This window comes from Carcharodon carcharias, chromosome 1, assembly GCF_017639515.1.
Source record: "Carcharodon carcharias isolate sCarCar2 chromosome 1, sCarCar2.pri, whole genome shotgun sequence".
NCBI classification, from domain to species: Eukaryota; Metazoa; Chordata; class Chondrichthyes; order Lamniformes; family Lamnidae; genus Carcharodon; species Carcharodon carcharias.
The window spans coordinates 214,904,324-214,919,092 of record NC_054467.1 but is presented as its reverse complement, the minus strand read 5'-3'; the positions used below and the strand labels follow the sequence as shown (position 1 = coordinate 214,919,092).

Sequence of the window (14,769 nt, the reverse complement as noted above, 5' to 3'; positions counted from 1 at the left end):
TATCTGAAATGTTAATGGGGGGCTATATCAATGTTTGTGGTATAATGGATTGTATTCATAGAGTTATACAGCACAGAAACAGGCTCTTTGGCCCATGATGTCCATGGGGCCATCAAGCACCTATCTATTACATTTTCTAGCACTTGGCCCATAATCTGTATGCTATGAAATTTCAAATGCTCATCTAAATACTTCTTAAACATTGTGAGGGTTTCTGCCTCTACCACCTTTGCTGAATGATATGTAGCTGGCTATCGCCTTGTTCCTGGATGCAGGTTATCCACATAATGGTCCTTGCAGAGCACAGTAGTGCTGGTGAAGTCACATTTCTCACTCTAGGGGTCTTCTGTGGGGGTATTAATTGTTTCTGTTATAGATACTGATTGCTGAAGGCATGACAGCCAATGGTTAGGCAAATGAACTGGGAGATGGGCAAGGGGTCAGAGTTGGAGGAATGCAAAGTTCTCACAGAACGGTAGAGCTGGGGAGGTCACAGAGGCAGTGAGGCCATGGAGAAATTTGAATAAAAAGAGGCAATTTAAAAATTGAGACATTGATGGACTGGGAGCCAATTCAAATCAGTAAGCACTAGGTGATGTGTGAATGGGACTCAGTCCGTGACAGGGTACACACAGCAGATTTTTGGATAAGGTTAAGTATATATAGGGTGAAAAATGGGTTACCAGCCAGATGGTCCTTGGAATAATTGAGTCTGAAGGTGACAAAAGCATGGACGAGGGATTCAATGGTAGATGGGCTGAGGCAGAGGCAGAGATGGGTGATAATAGTTAGGATCTGTCTTTTGTTCCATACCCCTCAACAAGTTGTCATTGAAGTATACACTCCCATTCACTGTTTTTCCTTATATGAATTAAATGACCTTCCACTTGCATTAAATTGCATCTGCCACCTGTCTGCCCAATTCTTTAAGCGTTGTCTTCTGGAAGATGTTTTTACAGGTCTTCTTGCTTCTTGCCAAATCCATTATTGTTATTAATTAGTTTCCCCCACCCCTATCCCTAGCAAAATATCTATCTCTTTCTTCTCTAAGTGGCAGGTATCATTTTTTCTGTTTTTTTTTTAAGTGCAGTCAGTTTAATTCAAGTAACAACACGCATTTCCCCAATGTTCTTTTTTTATTGAAACGCACCCAGGCATTTACTAAGGGTTCATTAATAAAAGCCTTAAGCTTGTCGGGTAAATAGAAGAGCACTATTCCAGTCACATTTAGCCTGCAGCCGGGGAATGGATGGAGGCAGCGCTGGTGCAGTGTGCATGTGGAGTGTGGGGGTATCATTGAGCTACGCGACGTATCACCAACGCAACCACCTACCATTTCTGCATTGCAGAATTTTGACTCCGTCCATTTTTATTTCACATATAAAGCAGAACAATAGATTGTCAATATAATCGACTTACTTTTCTTTCTTTTTCTCCCTCTCTTGTTAAGATAAACGAACAGATATGGGCCTGCTTTCGTTTTACTGTTGAGGTGTTTGCACTATGAGGATTTGCAGGATGGTTCGTATGGCGAGTGTGCTGGGTTTGGTGATGTTAAGCGTCGCACTGCTTATTCTATCATTGATCAGCTATGTTTCACTCAAAAAGGACAACCTCTTCGCCACCCCGAGATATCTAGGCTCAGCCGGCCCCAGACTGTACATGTTACACAGTGGATTTCGGTAAGTAAAGAATAATAATAACGATTTTAAAAATCCTTTTAAAAGAAGCCAACAGAATCTGTGCAAAATTAGACGTTCTGTCAGTTGGCAGCCCCGGTGCCCGCCTTGCTTCCCAATCGATTGACCATTGGTTCAGCCTTCAAACCAAAAAAAGGACCTGCGTTATTTCTTTTTTTCAGAAAGTAATAATCGTATTGTTTGAAAGAAGCACGCAGGCCCATGCATCATCGCAGGCGTACAGCATCTTTATGTGTTGTGATCCTGACATGTTCAGTCTTTCCCCCACCCCCAGCCCCCGAACTCCCCTCCCCCAACCCCTCTCCAGGCACCACTGTTGAATCGGCATATTTTAGATCCATACCCCGCCTCCGCGTCGTTTCATGGAAAATAACAGGTTGGGTTGGGGGTGGGGTGGGGGGGGGGGGGGGGGGTGGTGGTGGTGTGGGTGGGGGGGTGCTATACCAGATGTTTGTAACATAAACGGATCGTGGTCCTTTGCAGACTGATGTGCAGCTGGCTGTCGCCTTGCAGGGCCCAGCGCTGCTGCTGAAGCCGCATCGCTCACTGCCGGGGTCTCTGGGGTATTGATTCTTTTCCCACAGCACCGTCATCCCTAATTTGAGAGGGGGCTAAATGCTTCAGTCGGAAGTGTTGCTGTTGTTTATACATATATGTGTGTATGTGCATATAAAATTGTACTTGTCTAGGCTTCATTGTGATGTCGATTATGCCCAATATATCTGTAAAACAAATTACATTTGTGTTGTGCAAAGGCTGCAATATTGCTGGCATTAGCAGGCAGTACCCGCACACTTGGAAGAATTTATGCAAAACTAACCTGACATTCAAATTTCAAGACGAAAGGGAGAGCTTGATTGGGGAGCATCATAACCAAATGAGCATGTTCCTTCTAAAAAAAAACAAAGAATTTGATTTAGTGCCTTATTTTTGTAATGGCCATCCAGGAGTGTAATTAATTGCCTAGGCACAATTCCAAAACTCTATTATATGCCTTTCTTAACACCTACTATCACAATCAGATATTTTTAAAAGCATACTGATAGCGCAACTTATGCCAGCATTCTTCAGTTTACATGAATATCAAGGAAAATCTGTTCTAAATGATCTTGTAAATAATCCAGGTTTTGGGGCAGGGGTGGGTGGGGGTGGGTTGGTCGTTCTTACAATTGGTGGAATTGAGATGCTAAGATGAAACTTTTCAAACATGCTATGATTGTTTGTCCAATTCATATTGTCCATGATGCTGATTTATAGTGAAGGCTCCTTTGCACAGACAACAACTTGCATTTATATAGCACCTTTAATGTAGTAAAATGCCCTAAGGTGATTCACAGGAAAGTAATCAGACAAAAATTGACATGAAAAGAGAAAAATTGACAAAGGAGACACTAGAATGGGTATCTCAAAGTTTGGTCAAAGTGGTAGGATTTAAGAAGAGCCTTCAAAGGTAAGAAGTTTAGTGGAGGATTCCGGAGCTTGGGGCCTAAATGGCTGAAGGCATAGCAACTAATAGAGGGGCAAGGAAACCAGTATGCACAATGGGTCAGAATTATAACAACGAGCCTTACTGCACTCTAAGTAAAAAGGAGAAGATTCAACCAGGGATACATATTTTAACAAAGTCAGGAAAACAATCCAGTGTAAAATCAAGCAAATTTAAAATTAACAACTCAATTAACAAATCAGAAGTTGAGTTCTATTGGACATTGTCAAAAATAGAAGTGCAGTAGATATTATTGAATCCATTTTTATTGAGCTAACTAAATTAATGGAACCAGTTGGAGCACCGTGCAATTCAAAAGCTCTTCATAAGAAAGACTTGCATTTATATAACATATTTTACCATCTCAGGCCATCCCAAAGTGTTGACAGCCAATGAAGTACTGTACTTTTGTAATGTAGTCACTGTTGTACTGTAGGCCTGAAAAATAGATTCAGGGATCAACATATTGACACCCTCAAGAAGTTCTATATCTGCATAGTTACCACAAAGAGAGTAGACTGGAAAAAATAAATGTCAAAGAATGATTGCAATGAAAGAAGTTTCTGAATTAGAAGCTAGCAAATATACTATGCATATTGATAGAAAGGATCAAATCTGACCTGAACAGTGCAGGCCCACTATCCAAATATTCGAAAAGGACCAAATGAAGGAAGGTGGAGAAATGGCTATATAGCAGCAGGTGAATAAGAAACAGCCTAGATTTAGAAGGGGGAGATCCTAATTGATAAAGCTCCTGGATCCATCCTGACTAAGTTGCAAATCAAGTAGGTAGTGGAACTCTGGAAGATACTATTTATTTAGACTTTCAGAGAGCCACTAATCCACAATAAGGTGCCACATGAAATATTGCAAATAAAACTGAAAATCATGAGAATCCAGAATAGTACTGTAGTAAAACTGGGTAAAAAGCGGGGGAAGACGTATGAAACAGAAAATATTAATCAGAGAAAGAGTGTCAGCTATACAAAGGTTCTAAAGGAGGAGGGAAAGTTTCAATGATTCAACAATACAAAAAAGCAATTTAAATGACATCTTATTAACACTTCAGAATACTCAGCTGGCCTGTGAAATTCAAATTTGCCTAAGCTATATATATATATATACTGTATATAGACTATATATGCGACTGGTGAGTAGAATTTTGATCCGCCTGTTCAGATGGCGTGGGTGCAAAGGAAAATAACAAGATTGATCACAGATATCAACTGAAAGATTAAAGAGGTGTAGCCTGTACAGTATAGAAAGAATAAATACTAAGGGGGAAACTTTACTGAGTTTGAAAATGTATTACATGATGCAGAATGTTCCAGGTGAGATGACATGGATTAAAATTAGTGCATTTAAACCATGTTTATATCCTTAAAAGTTGGAAATGTTTGGGATAATCTAGTTAACTGATAGAGTCAAATATGTTAGGAACTTTCAAAATGCAAATAGGAACAAAGGTAAGTAATAACAGAAAGACAAGCTTGGCTCATCTGAGCAGCCTGTTCCATTCTTGACTTTCTTCTTGATCATAGAACAAGTATTTAGTTGTGAAAAGAGAGGGGTTCTCAGGATTAAACAGGAGCAAATTAGATAATGGAATCGCTAAAGTACATCCACCCTCTAGGAAAAGGCATTATTTCATGGAAACATTAACAACAGGGAATGTACAAGGGATATCTCTGAGGAAGAGACGGAGTTGAAAGTTACTGACAGAAAGAACCAAAATGCTAAAGTAGTAATTAAACCCAGTCTAGTGGTATATTTTAAGATATTAAGAATGATTTACTGGCATACCAGTAAATGATTTTGAGTATTTGAGGCCTCTGAGCAAAGCAATTTGTAGGATTCTCAGCCTTAATTTAGTTTTGATAAGTAACTTTATATGTGTGCTTGGATAGTTGTACAGGGATTGTAGGTGCTGCGCATATATATTTCTGGGCAAGTTAATACAACTGATCAAACAAATGCCATCAATAAATTGAAATAACACATATTTGTTATAGTCAGTGAAAGGTTAAGAGTGAGTTCAGATCTTTTGTCAACCGAGCCTTGTAAATTCACGAGTAATATAGTTAAACCGACAGGGCAATACTCCAATTAAACCTTGGTACTGATTTTTCCTACAGGTCACAGTTTTCTTTGAAGTTTCTGGATCCTTCTTTTTTGCCAGCTGGAAGTGGCCTTAACGACAATGTCCATGCCAAATCCGTAAAGTGGACTTTCAACACAACTTCTTTTTTAAAGCAAAGGCAAGTCACTCTGCAAAGTGTAAAGGTCCAAGGTGCTATACTGGAAGTGATTATCATTCTTTTCCTCTTTATTTCATATTTCCAGAGGTTGCAGGGGTTTTTGTGGCTTTTATCTCTGCAATGGGGAAGCCTTCAAATAAAATCAGAGTTCTGGTACAGTATTGGTTATGGAGGAGATGGTGGCATAGTGGTAATGTCATTGTACTAGTAATCCTGAGACCCAGGCCTCATGAACCCATGAGGGCAACAGTTCAAATCCCATCACCCATAGCAGCTGGTTGGATTTAAATTCAATTAATAAATCTGGAATGGAAAGCTAGTCTCAGTAATGATGACTGTGAAGCTATCATCAATTGTTGTAAAAACCCATCTGGTTCATGAATGTCCTTTTGGAAAGGAAATCTGCCATCCTTACCTGGCCTGGTCTACACCTGACTCCTGATCCATAGCAGTGTGGTTGACCCTTAATTGCCCTGTGAAATGGTGAGGCAAGCTGCTCAGTTGAAAGGCAATTAGGGATGGGCAACAAATGCTGACGTTGCCTGTGACGCCCACCTCCCATGTAAAAATAGATAAAAGTTATGTAGAACTAAAGATGTATCACTGTGAGAGATAAGTGAAATGAAGACCAACAAGTGTGAATGGGATGTTTCATTGTACTATCAGTAATAGGCATATTTCAAAGTTACAACTTCTCAAAAGAAACTTTTTAATAATTCCTTCTCAATGGCCCTTTTTGATTTGTTTTATTTCTCAATAGTTTAAACCTACTGAGAAAAACTTTCGCTGCACTCCTAGAAGTGTGTGTTCTGAATTCAAATTCATTGCCGAGAATGAACTGAACTAACTCGTTTTGTACCTCTCTTGTTTTTGTTTTAGGAAGGACATCAGTCGCTATGTTGACATTTATAAAAATTTCACCTTGGTTAAGAAAAACGTGCGAGTTGGACAATTGCTGCACTATGACTATTCTAACCACAAGTACGTTTTTTCTGTCAGCAATAGTTTTCGATCATTACTCCCCGACGTGCCCCCTATATTAAAGATGCACTACAACACATGTGCGGTGGTCGGGAACAGTGGGATCCTCATCGGAAGCCATTGTGGAGCTGACATTGATAAATCCGATTTCGTGTTCCGCTGCAATTTTGCGCCAACTGAATCTTTTGAAAAAGATGTTGGCAAAAAGACGAACCTCACGACCTTCAACCCAAGCATCCTCGAAAAGTACTACAACAATCTATTAACAATCCAAGATCGAAATAAGTTTTTCCTGAATCTTAAAAAGCTCGATGGAGCCATTCTTTGGATCCCTGCTTTTTTCTTCCACACTTCCGCTCCGGTGACAAGAACGTTGGTAGATTTTTTTATAGAGTATAGGGCGCAACTGAAGGTTCAGTTGGCTTGGCCTGGGAACATAATGCAACATATCAACAAGTAAGTATGTGAGGCTGAAGGATGCTTTTACACGTCACTTCTATAAGTATTCCTATGATAGTCCATGCTAGTTAACCCAGTTATAGTCTTCAATTGTATCTGTATTATAACACAAATGGTTGTGTGACTGTTTCTCAGTTTAACCTGCTGTTTTGTTTTTGTTTACCGACTGTCTTGTTCCTCATTGGTTCAGCTTCTGTACTTTCTTCAATCAAATTGATTGGTTACCTTCGCATGCTCCGAACAATTCTTCAAACCCTTACTTCCAAAGTCCCCTCCCATCCCAGATCGACCAAAAGTCCATTAATAAAACTGTCATGGTACTCTAAGATAAAAGCAAAAAACTTCCGATGCTAGAAATCCAAAACAAAAATAAAAATACCTGGAAAAACTCAGCAGGTCTGGCAGCATCTGCGGAGAGGAACACAGTTAACGTTTCGAGTCCGTATGTTCTGTTGAAGAATCATACGGACTCGAAATGTTAACTGTATTCCTCTCCGCAGATGCTGCCAGACCTGCTGAGTTTTTCCAGGTATTTTTTATTTTTGTCATGGTAACTCCTTGTTCGCCCCGCTGTTTATCCCGAAAACTGACATTTATATCATAGTAGACACCATTAAAAAAAATAAAAAGCTGGAAATAATCACAACCGTGCACATAAAAAGGCAATTTTACCTGCCAATTGCTTACATGTTCCAATACACCTCGATCACAGATCCATCCTCTCTCCACGCCATTGGTTGTCAGAGCCTGTACAGAACGGCTCCGAGGCCTGATTCCTGGGCCCTGCCCATCACCTTTCTAACCTTTTTTCTAGCCTCTATCTTGGACTACCTATAACATTCTCCCCACCCAGATCTTGTGCCCAAATACCCTGAGCATCTTATGACGTCCTGACATTTTACCTCCCCCGGACTCACCGACCATCCTCCATCTCAAGCTCTGTCACCTGGGAAATTCTGTTTTGTTTCCCGGTCACAAGACACCGACAGTCCAGAGGGCACCTGTGCCTCCCCATTCTCTCACAGAGAGTTTCAATTCTGAATATTGGATCATTTAATTATTAAGTATTTATCTAACAATGGTAGGACAGTCAAATCATTCACCTGATGGAAATTTGTAAAATCATGTGTAATGTTATATTCAGAATAATATGTTGATTTCTATGCAATGATATATTTACCTAGAGCGTCCTCTCTCCCCCCGCCTCCCCTCAGTCTGTAACCCTAGTCCTGAGCCCAGGTTCACACTCTGGTTTTCAACTCCTCCCCAAACCATGGCCGCATCAAGCCTGTTACATGCGAACAAGGATGGGTCATTCGGCCCCTCAAGCCTGCTCAGCCATTCAATAAGATCACGGCTGATCTGATAGTAACCTGACTCTGTTTCCACCGCATTTTTCCAGGAAGAGAGTGCCAAGGACTCGTTTTAAATGGGCGACCTCTTATTTCTAAACAATGAGCTCCCAGTTCTAGATTCTCCCACAAGAGGAAACCTCCTCTCCACATCCATCCTGTCAAGATCCCTCAGCATCTTGTATGTTTCAATTAAGTCACCTCTTACTCTTCTAAACTCCAGTAGATACAAGCCTAGCCTGTCCAACCTTTCCTCATAAGACAACCCACCCATTCCAGGGATTAGTCTGGTAAACCTTCTCTGAACTACTTTCAATTTATTTACATCTCTCCTTAAATAAGGAGACCAGTAATGTACACAGTACACCAGATGTGGTCTCATTGGTGCTCTATATTACTGAAGCATAACCTCCCTACTTTTGTATTCAATTCCCCTCGCAATAAATTATAACATTCTATTAGCTTTCCTAATTACTTGATGTATCACATGAAACCAAGATGGCATACGCCCAGAGAGAGCGCGCGAAAGAGAGAATATTATTAAAGGTTCGAAATTCCAATCTATCTCCAGGCGATAAGGAATTTTGTGAGTACCAGATAGAGAGTACCAGAAAGAGAGAAATGATTCGTGTAGAGAACCCCTTACAGAAGGCATACTGAGAATGTAAGAATGTAGAAGATAGGAGGCAGACTAGGAGAAACTCACTCAGAGGCAAAGCGGTAAAAAATAGTAGACACCGAGATAGACGAAGAGAAAGCAATAGAGAGGCATACAGAGAAAGAGTAGAAGATAAATTGAACAAAAACAGAAACGGTTCAGAAAACGAGAAATGTTCTTCATGAAAAATAAATCCACGGCAGATTATTTTTTTTATTTATTGAAAAATTATTTTATGAAATGTTTTATTGCTTTACCGTTGAACAGGTATTGGAAAACCAAACAACTGTCGCCAAAGCGGCTAAGTACAGGCATCCTGATGTATACATTGGCTTCTGCCATTTGCGAAGAGATTCATCTGTACGGATTTTGGCCTTTCGCTTGGGATCCCAACACAGGAAAAGAATTGCCATATCACTATTATGACAAAAAGGGGACAAAATTCACTACCAAATGGCAAGAGTCCCATCAGCTTCCAGCAGAATTCAAGCTGTTGTTCAAACTACACAATGAGGGCTTGACTAAACTGACTCTTTCACGTTGTGCCTCCTAATGGGATGCTTTTGAAGTGCCAAGCCATTCCTTGTTTTCATTCTTGTTCGGTTTATGTTTCAAAATGCATTTTGTACCCAATGCGTAAGCTCTCTATCGGCGACGCTTCCTGGAGCACATCTCAAAGTAATTCCAGCACTATGCCACTGACGTGTTCATGAGATTATGTGTACTGTGGTAGTAAACATTTATTTATTTTATATTGGGAAGTAGCCGGAAGCGCTTAGACGTGAACTTTGGGAGTTTCCTTTAAATAGGCGAATGAATGTATTGAACCACAGGAACCTGTTTATAGATATCAGCTCACAGACGCAAGTAGCTGCGTCGTGAGAGAAAATAGCCTGGCGATATCATGCCCTGTCAATTTATTGGAGACAATGTAGGCCTCAGAATTTTTAAAGCCTGGGATGTTGGATGTGGCACCCAATCAAATTAGGGAGAGGTAAGAAATGTTCCTCCACGTCCCGCCAATGAATAATTAAAATGAAATAAACCCTCATGTTGAACAGGTTCAATTTTTTTTAAAGTGGGAAAAAAATATTAAAGCGGGTGAAAGTACGTCCCAGTGATTTTGCTTAGGCGCTTTTGTTATCTGACCTTTGCTTGTTTCAATGGTGCCAACATAAAACACAGTCTGGATTTTCAATGTGCTCGGCACGCGAGTCACCAAAATCACCTTACTTCAGATCCTGCTTTTATTTTTGTTGAAGTTTGAGGTTAATTCCTTAGATTTTAACACGAATCAGCTAGTGAGCTCCATGTATGCTGGCTGATTTAAAATAGCGCGTAAAATAAAGGGAAACCCCGCAATAATTGATATCACCAATTACAACGGTTCAAGCGCAAAAGGTTCTCAACAAAACTCTTCTAATAGAGTTCAGTAGGACGAGGCACCACGTTAGACCTGGAAGAAACGGCCTAGCGTCGAAGAATGAAAGAGGGTCGCAAAGTAATTGTTCATTTAAACATATCCATAAATGGAAAACGTTTGATATTTCTCGAGTCCTGTTTATATAGAATATCTTACATGGTTGTCAAAGTGGACATGCGAGTCTTTTGTATGTACGTGGCACTTTTTTTATCATCCAATGAACGGTAAATGTACTACTTTTGTACCGGTACTTAAAAAAACGTTTTATTTCTTTCACAGCTTCAAAAGAAACAAATGAGTATTGAGTACGTTTTCTTTTGCTGGTTTAGCAATTGCAAGGTTGCTATATGTCCCTGCCGCCATGTTAAAGCAGGGCTTCCAAGAAGGTGATCTCGACTCTGTTGTATTGCGAAAGTGAAGAATTTTATTGATTCTTGTCTGTAAATATTTTTTCTCATGCCTGCTATTGTTCATCTATATTAAATTACTTATTAACTTCTGTGAGAATTTTTTTTCAGTGGCATGACCACAGTTGGTGCCCATATAAAGACATTTTAATTAATGCTTCGCACGCCCATTAACGGAAACATCGCAGAGAGCGCCACAAAAACATGACAGAAAGTTATTTGTTTTGAAAAAATTTTGCCTTTACAGTACCATGAACCATTCCACTTTGTTTAACGCATATGGCAGTAATTTTCATGGCTTTAGCCGTATGCAGCACCATGAAAATATGGGCAGAAAAGCCATGAGCAAAACGAGGTACCCTTGAATGTTCAAACACCATGAGCTTTAGCTGAAATAAATGTCGCGCTTCAGGATTTAAAAAAAATTCACTCCGCACCGGAATGTTTTCAATGAGTTAGAGCAGACTGAATCTGATTGATTTTGGTGCATAATTGGTTTAATATCTCGATGTCGATTTGAAGGAGGAAAAGTCTGGTTATATATTGAAGATAAATGCACTTAAAGATGTGTTTACTTCTTCCGATATAATGTTTTCATATGAATCAGGGAATTGGAGATCTGGGGGTTTAATATGGTAGCTGCATGTAACTATCAGGTAAACTAAGATGCAGTTTGTTATCTGTAAGGCAACATTAGCCCTAATCCTACGAATTACGCTGTCTCTCCCTGTATAAATGTGTAGATACAGTGTGCACGCGTACAAGAAATTATCTAGTTTTGTTACTGTGTCGGTCGCGCAATTCCGCTTCCCACATACCCAGGGTACCTGCTTGCATTTGATCTCCTCTCTGAAGTTGTTTAATGCTGTCCTGTAAAGTAACACGCCTTAATATGTTTTCTTTATTTCGCACTGCACTTCCACATCCTACTATTCTTGCTGAGAGGGGGGACAGGAGAATGCTGACTGTTGCTTTCCCTCAGCACAATCCGTGTTTTACCGAGTCAACCACGGTTATTTGATCAATATTTTAAAAATCCATAGCTTTAAGCATCCCATCAGCGTGTCGGCCTTTATAACGCACGACCTTTCACAATTAGACACACATACACGTGACAATTGTCAAAACCGAGATGCCGAGTTGGTTTTTTCCCTTTTCTGCTTTGATAAAAAAAATTACCAACTGTTCAAAATTGATTCTTATCATGGAAAGAATGAGACTTGTCCCGTCGCATAATCCATTCAGATACAAAATGAAGGGTATGAAATAACGTAAACAATTAGATCATTTCTATTTATCAAAACCTGAACATTTCACACACGCTTTATGGGTGTTATTTATGATTAGTGTCTGAAAGGTTTTAATTCAAGGAGAAATTTGCAAGTGTTATTTGTAAATTTGACGGCTCCAGTCTCTCTTCTATGCCATTCTTTAAATTATTCTTAATAGAAAGCTTCGTGATTACTTTCTACTAAAATTATCACACTATATAAACAGGTGTATTAGAAAATACCAATTGTGAAACTTGTTAATAATGACGTAGATAGGTGTATTCTGATTAGTTATACCTGAACTGTTTTAATAACAAGTATAGGAGACGGGCAAGTACCCCAATATTTCCACACTAAAGACAGTAAGGCTAATCCTAAACGTATCAACAAACTATATACTTTACATGTATTTTCAGATACGGCTGGGTTTGCATTTGACATATACTTCCCGTCATTTTCTGTCTGAAGAGCTCCGGCTTGTACCTGCAGACCATATACACCGGACGAGGAGGAGTAGAGTTAGTCCGCAGAATTTGGTTTCACTTTCATTGCGATGCATTAACAACGCTGAACGTGCGAACTAGCACTGCAAGGGTTTGAAGCTGCAGCATGGGAACAAGGATCAGGAAGGATCGCACTGTTTGTCAGTAGTTTATCTTTAATGTCCTGTCGACAGCAACTTAGAAAGAACGAGGGAGAACTACAGCACTTAGGAGAAATAGAGAAATTACGTTAGCCGAATAAACTGGAGGAAGTGTATATCATTTAGGGATAACACCGAGAAACAAGTGAGCAACTTATTCAGCATTGCTCGGCAAGTACCGGACGTGGTGTTAATTCGGTTTGAATGCTATTAAATCCTCAGCGCCCATCAATCCAAGCGAAAAAAATTCCTCAGCACTTACAAACATCCTAAATTACAGCATTATTTATCGCTCCTCACATATCCCTATATATAAAATATACCTAAATCTTGTAACTTCCAAGTTGTTGAAGAATTACGTTTTCTGTGGATGCATTGCCTTTATATCACAAATTAATATTCGCCTCTTGATTTACAGAAAATCGGTTAATGGAGAATACTTCTATATACTTGTGCAACACTTTCGCTTATGAATAAATGATGGGGTATCAGTCAAATCTAGGGTCAGGGTGTCTTTGTCTGTACCCCAGTCGGCGAACAGGTGAACGGGCCATCTGTAGAACTGTGCTCACTTCTTGCGCTTTCATGCGTTGTTTCTCGATTTTTTTTAAGGGTGCTATAATATATCTTATGCACTAAATAATATAAACTATTCATCAACTAAAAACGGCAACCAGGCCAGTGATATGTAAAATAGTATAGTTCACATCGAACAAACTTATTTGTTCAGAGGGTTTACCGATTGAAGAGTGTAAATCAAAAGATTATCTGCGCAGAGTGATAAAAGATACCGAAATCTTCAGATAAACTTGGGTGTGTTTTTCAACTATTCGCAAGGTACAAGTAAAATCATACAAGAGCCTCTTGTTTTTCATGTTACCTTTAGGAAATAATTTAGGATTAAAATAGTCGATAACATCAGATTTGAATTAGAATGTCTCAAATTATTACGGCATAATTTGATATTTCAAATTATTGTAATACAACTATTCAGTGCTCTAAGATTTGTTTTATATACTTTCAGTTGCTTGTTAATGATCCATTCATCAATATATTCCACTAAATATGGAGAGCGTAATTTCGTTGTCCAAATTCAGGTTGAAAAATTCATCATCCCTTCAACTAATTAAATTGTGCAGGTTTAAATAACTATATATTGAAATATAACCGCAGCACTGATATGTTAATATAAAAATCATGGCAATATGAAGGCCCTTTTAATAACTTAAATCTATAAACCTTTCATCCCGAAATAGGTTATTGTGGTTACTTGAGTGTACTATTTTCAAAACGAATCTTTTGGACCTCTGCACAGAACTGGATTATATTCTGTGTTGTGATTTGAAATATTAATCGTATATAGATAATTCCCCCAACAGGAAATCCTTATATTTGACAGTGTACCACGGTTCCTGTAAAATAAGCAGCCTGAACATTGCCAGACGATAGTAAATGCTCCCAAATGAAAATTGATGCAGGCGGGTCTGTTCCTTAGCATTTCACATATGGACATTACTTATCCCACAATTAGCGATTAAACCGAACCTCAACATAGATCAGGCAAAAATGGGAAAGAGCAAAGAACACTAGTTACTGCACCCAGTCGGAGAAAGCTTTAAAGTATGCCAAAATGCAAAGATATAAATGAGAATAATTAAGCACAGTACCGCAAAGTACAGGGTGGCAGTGGAACTGAGCTACCTTTCAAAACCTTCCTATTGGTACCTGGCAAAGGAAATTGGTCCAATTGGGGTTAGTCGAAGTTAAATGTCTTATTCTATATTTATTTAAAGGGAGCGTTTAAAACAAATTGGAAAACACTAAAAATTCAACCAGTGCTCTCCACAGAAGTTCGTCGCGTATTCATTGTAAATTAAGTTATTTTTTCTCCAGAGGTTTCAGTCAATTTTCATTAGTTGATTAAAAATGTATTTAAATAATATTTACCCCAAACCATTAAGCCGGATGAATCCAAGTTTTTAAAAAGTGCTGTGAAAAGAATGGAAATAAGGGAGACGCCGGTCGGTGCTCGGCAGCGCAAGAGCTGCAACTCCCCCGTATTTTGCAAATTGCATCTGTCTTACACGCTAATCGATAACATGAAATCAAAACATATGATTAAAACAGGCAT

General features: G+C 39.2%; 1 protein-coding gene across 1 annotated transcript; it reads left to right on the top strand.

Moving 5' to 3' along the window:
* Positions 1-1,503: 1,503 nt before the first annotated feature.
* st8sia3 (ST8 alpha-N-acetyl-neuraminide alpha-2,8-sialyltransferase 3) lies at positions 1,504-9,708 on the top strand. The gene is made up of 4 exons (XM_041195404.1): positions 1,504-1,682; positions 5,322-5,448; positions 6,328-6,881; positions 9,162-9,708. Exons 1-4 carry the CDS (start codon positions 1,504-1,506, stop codon positions 9,445-9,447), a joined length of 1,146 nt encoding a protein of 381 aa, XP_041051338.1. The 3' UTR covers positions 9,448-9,708.
* Positions 9,709-14,769: the final 5,061 nt, after the last annotated feature.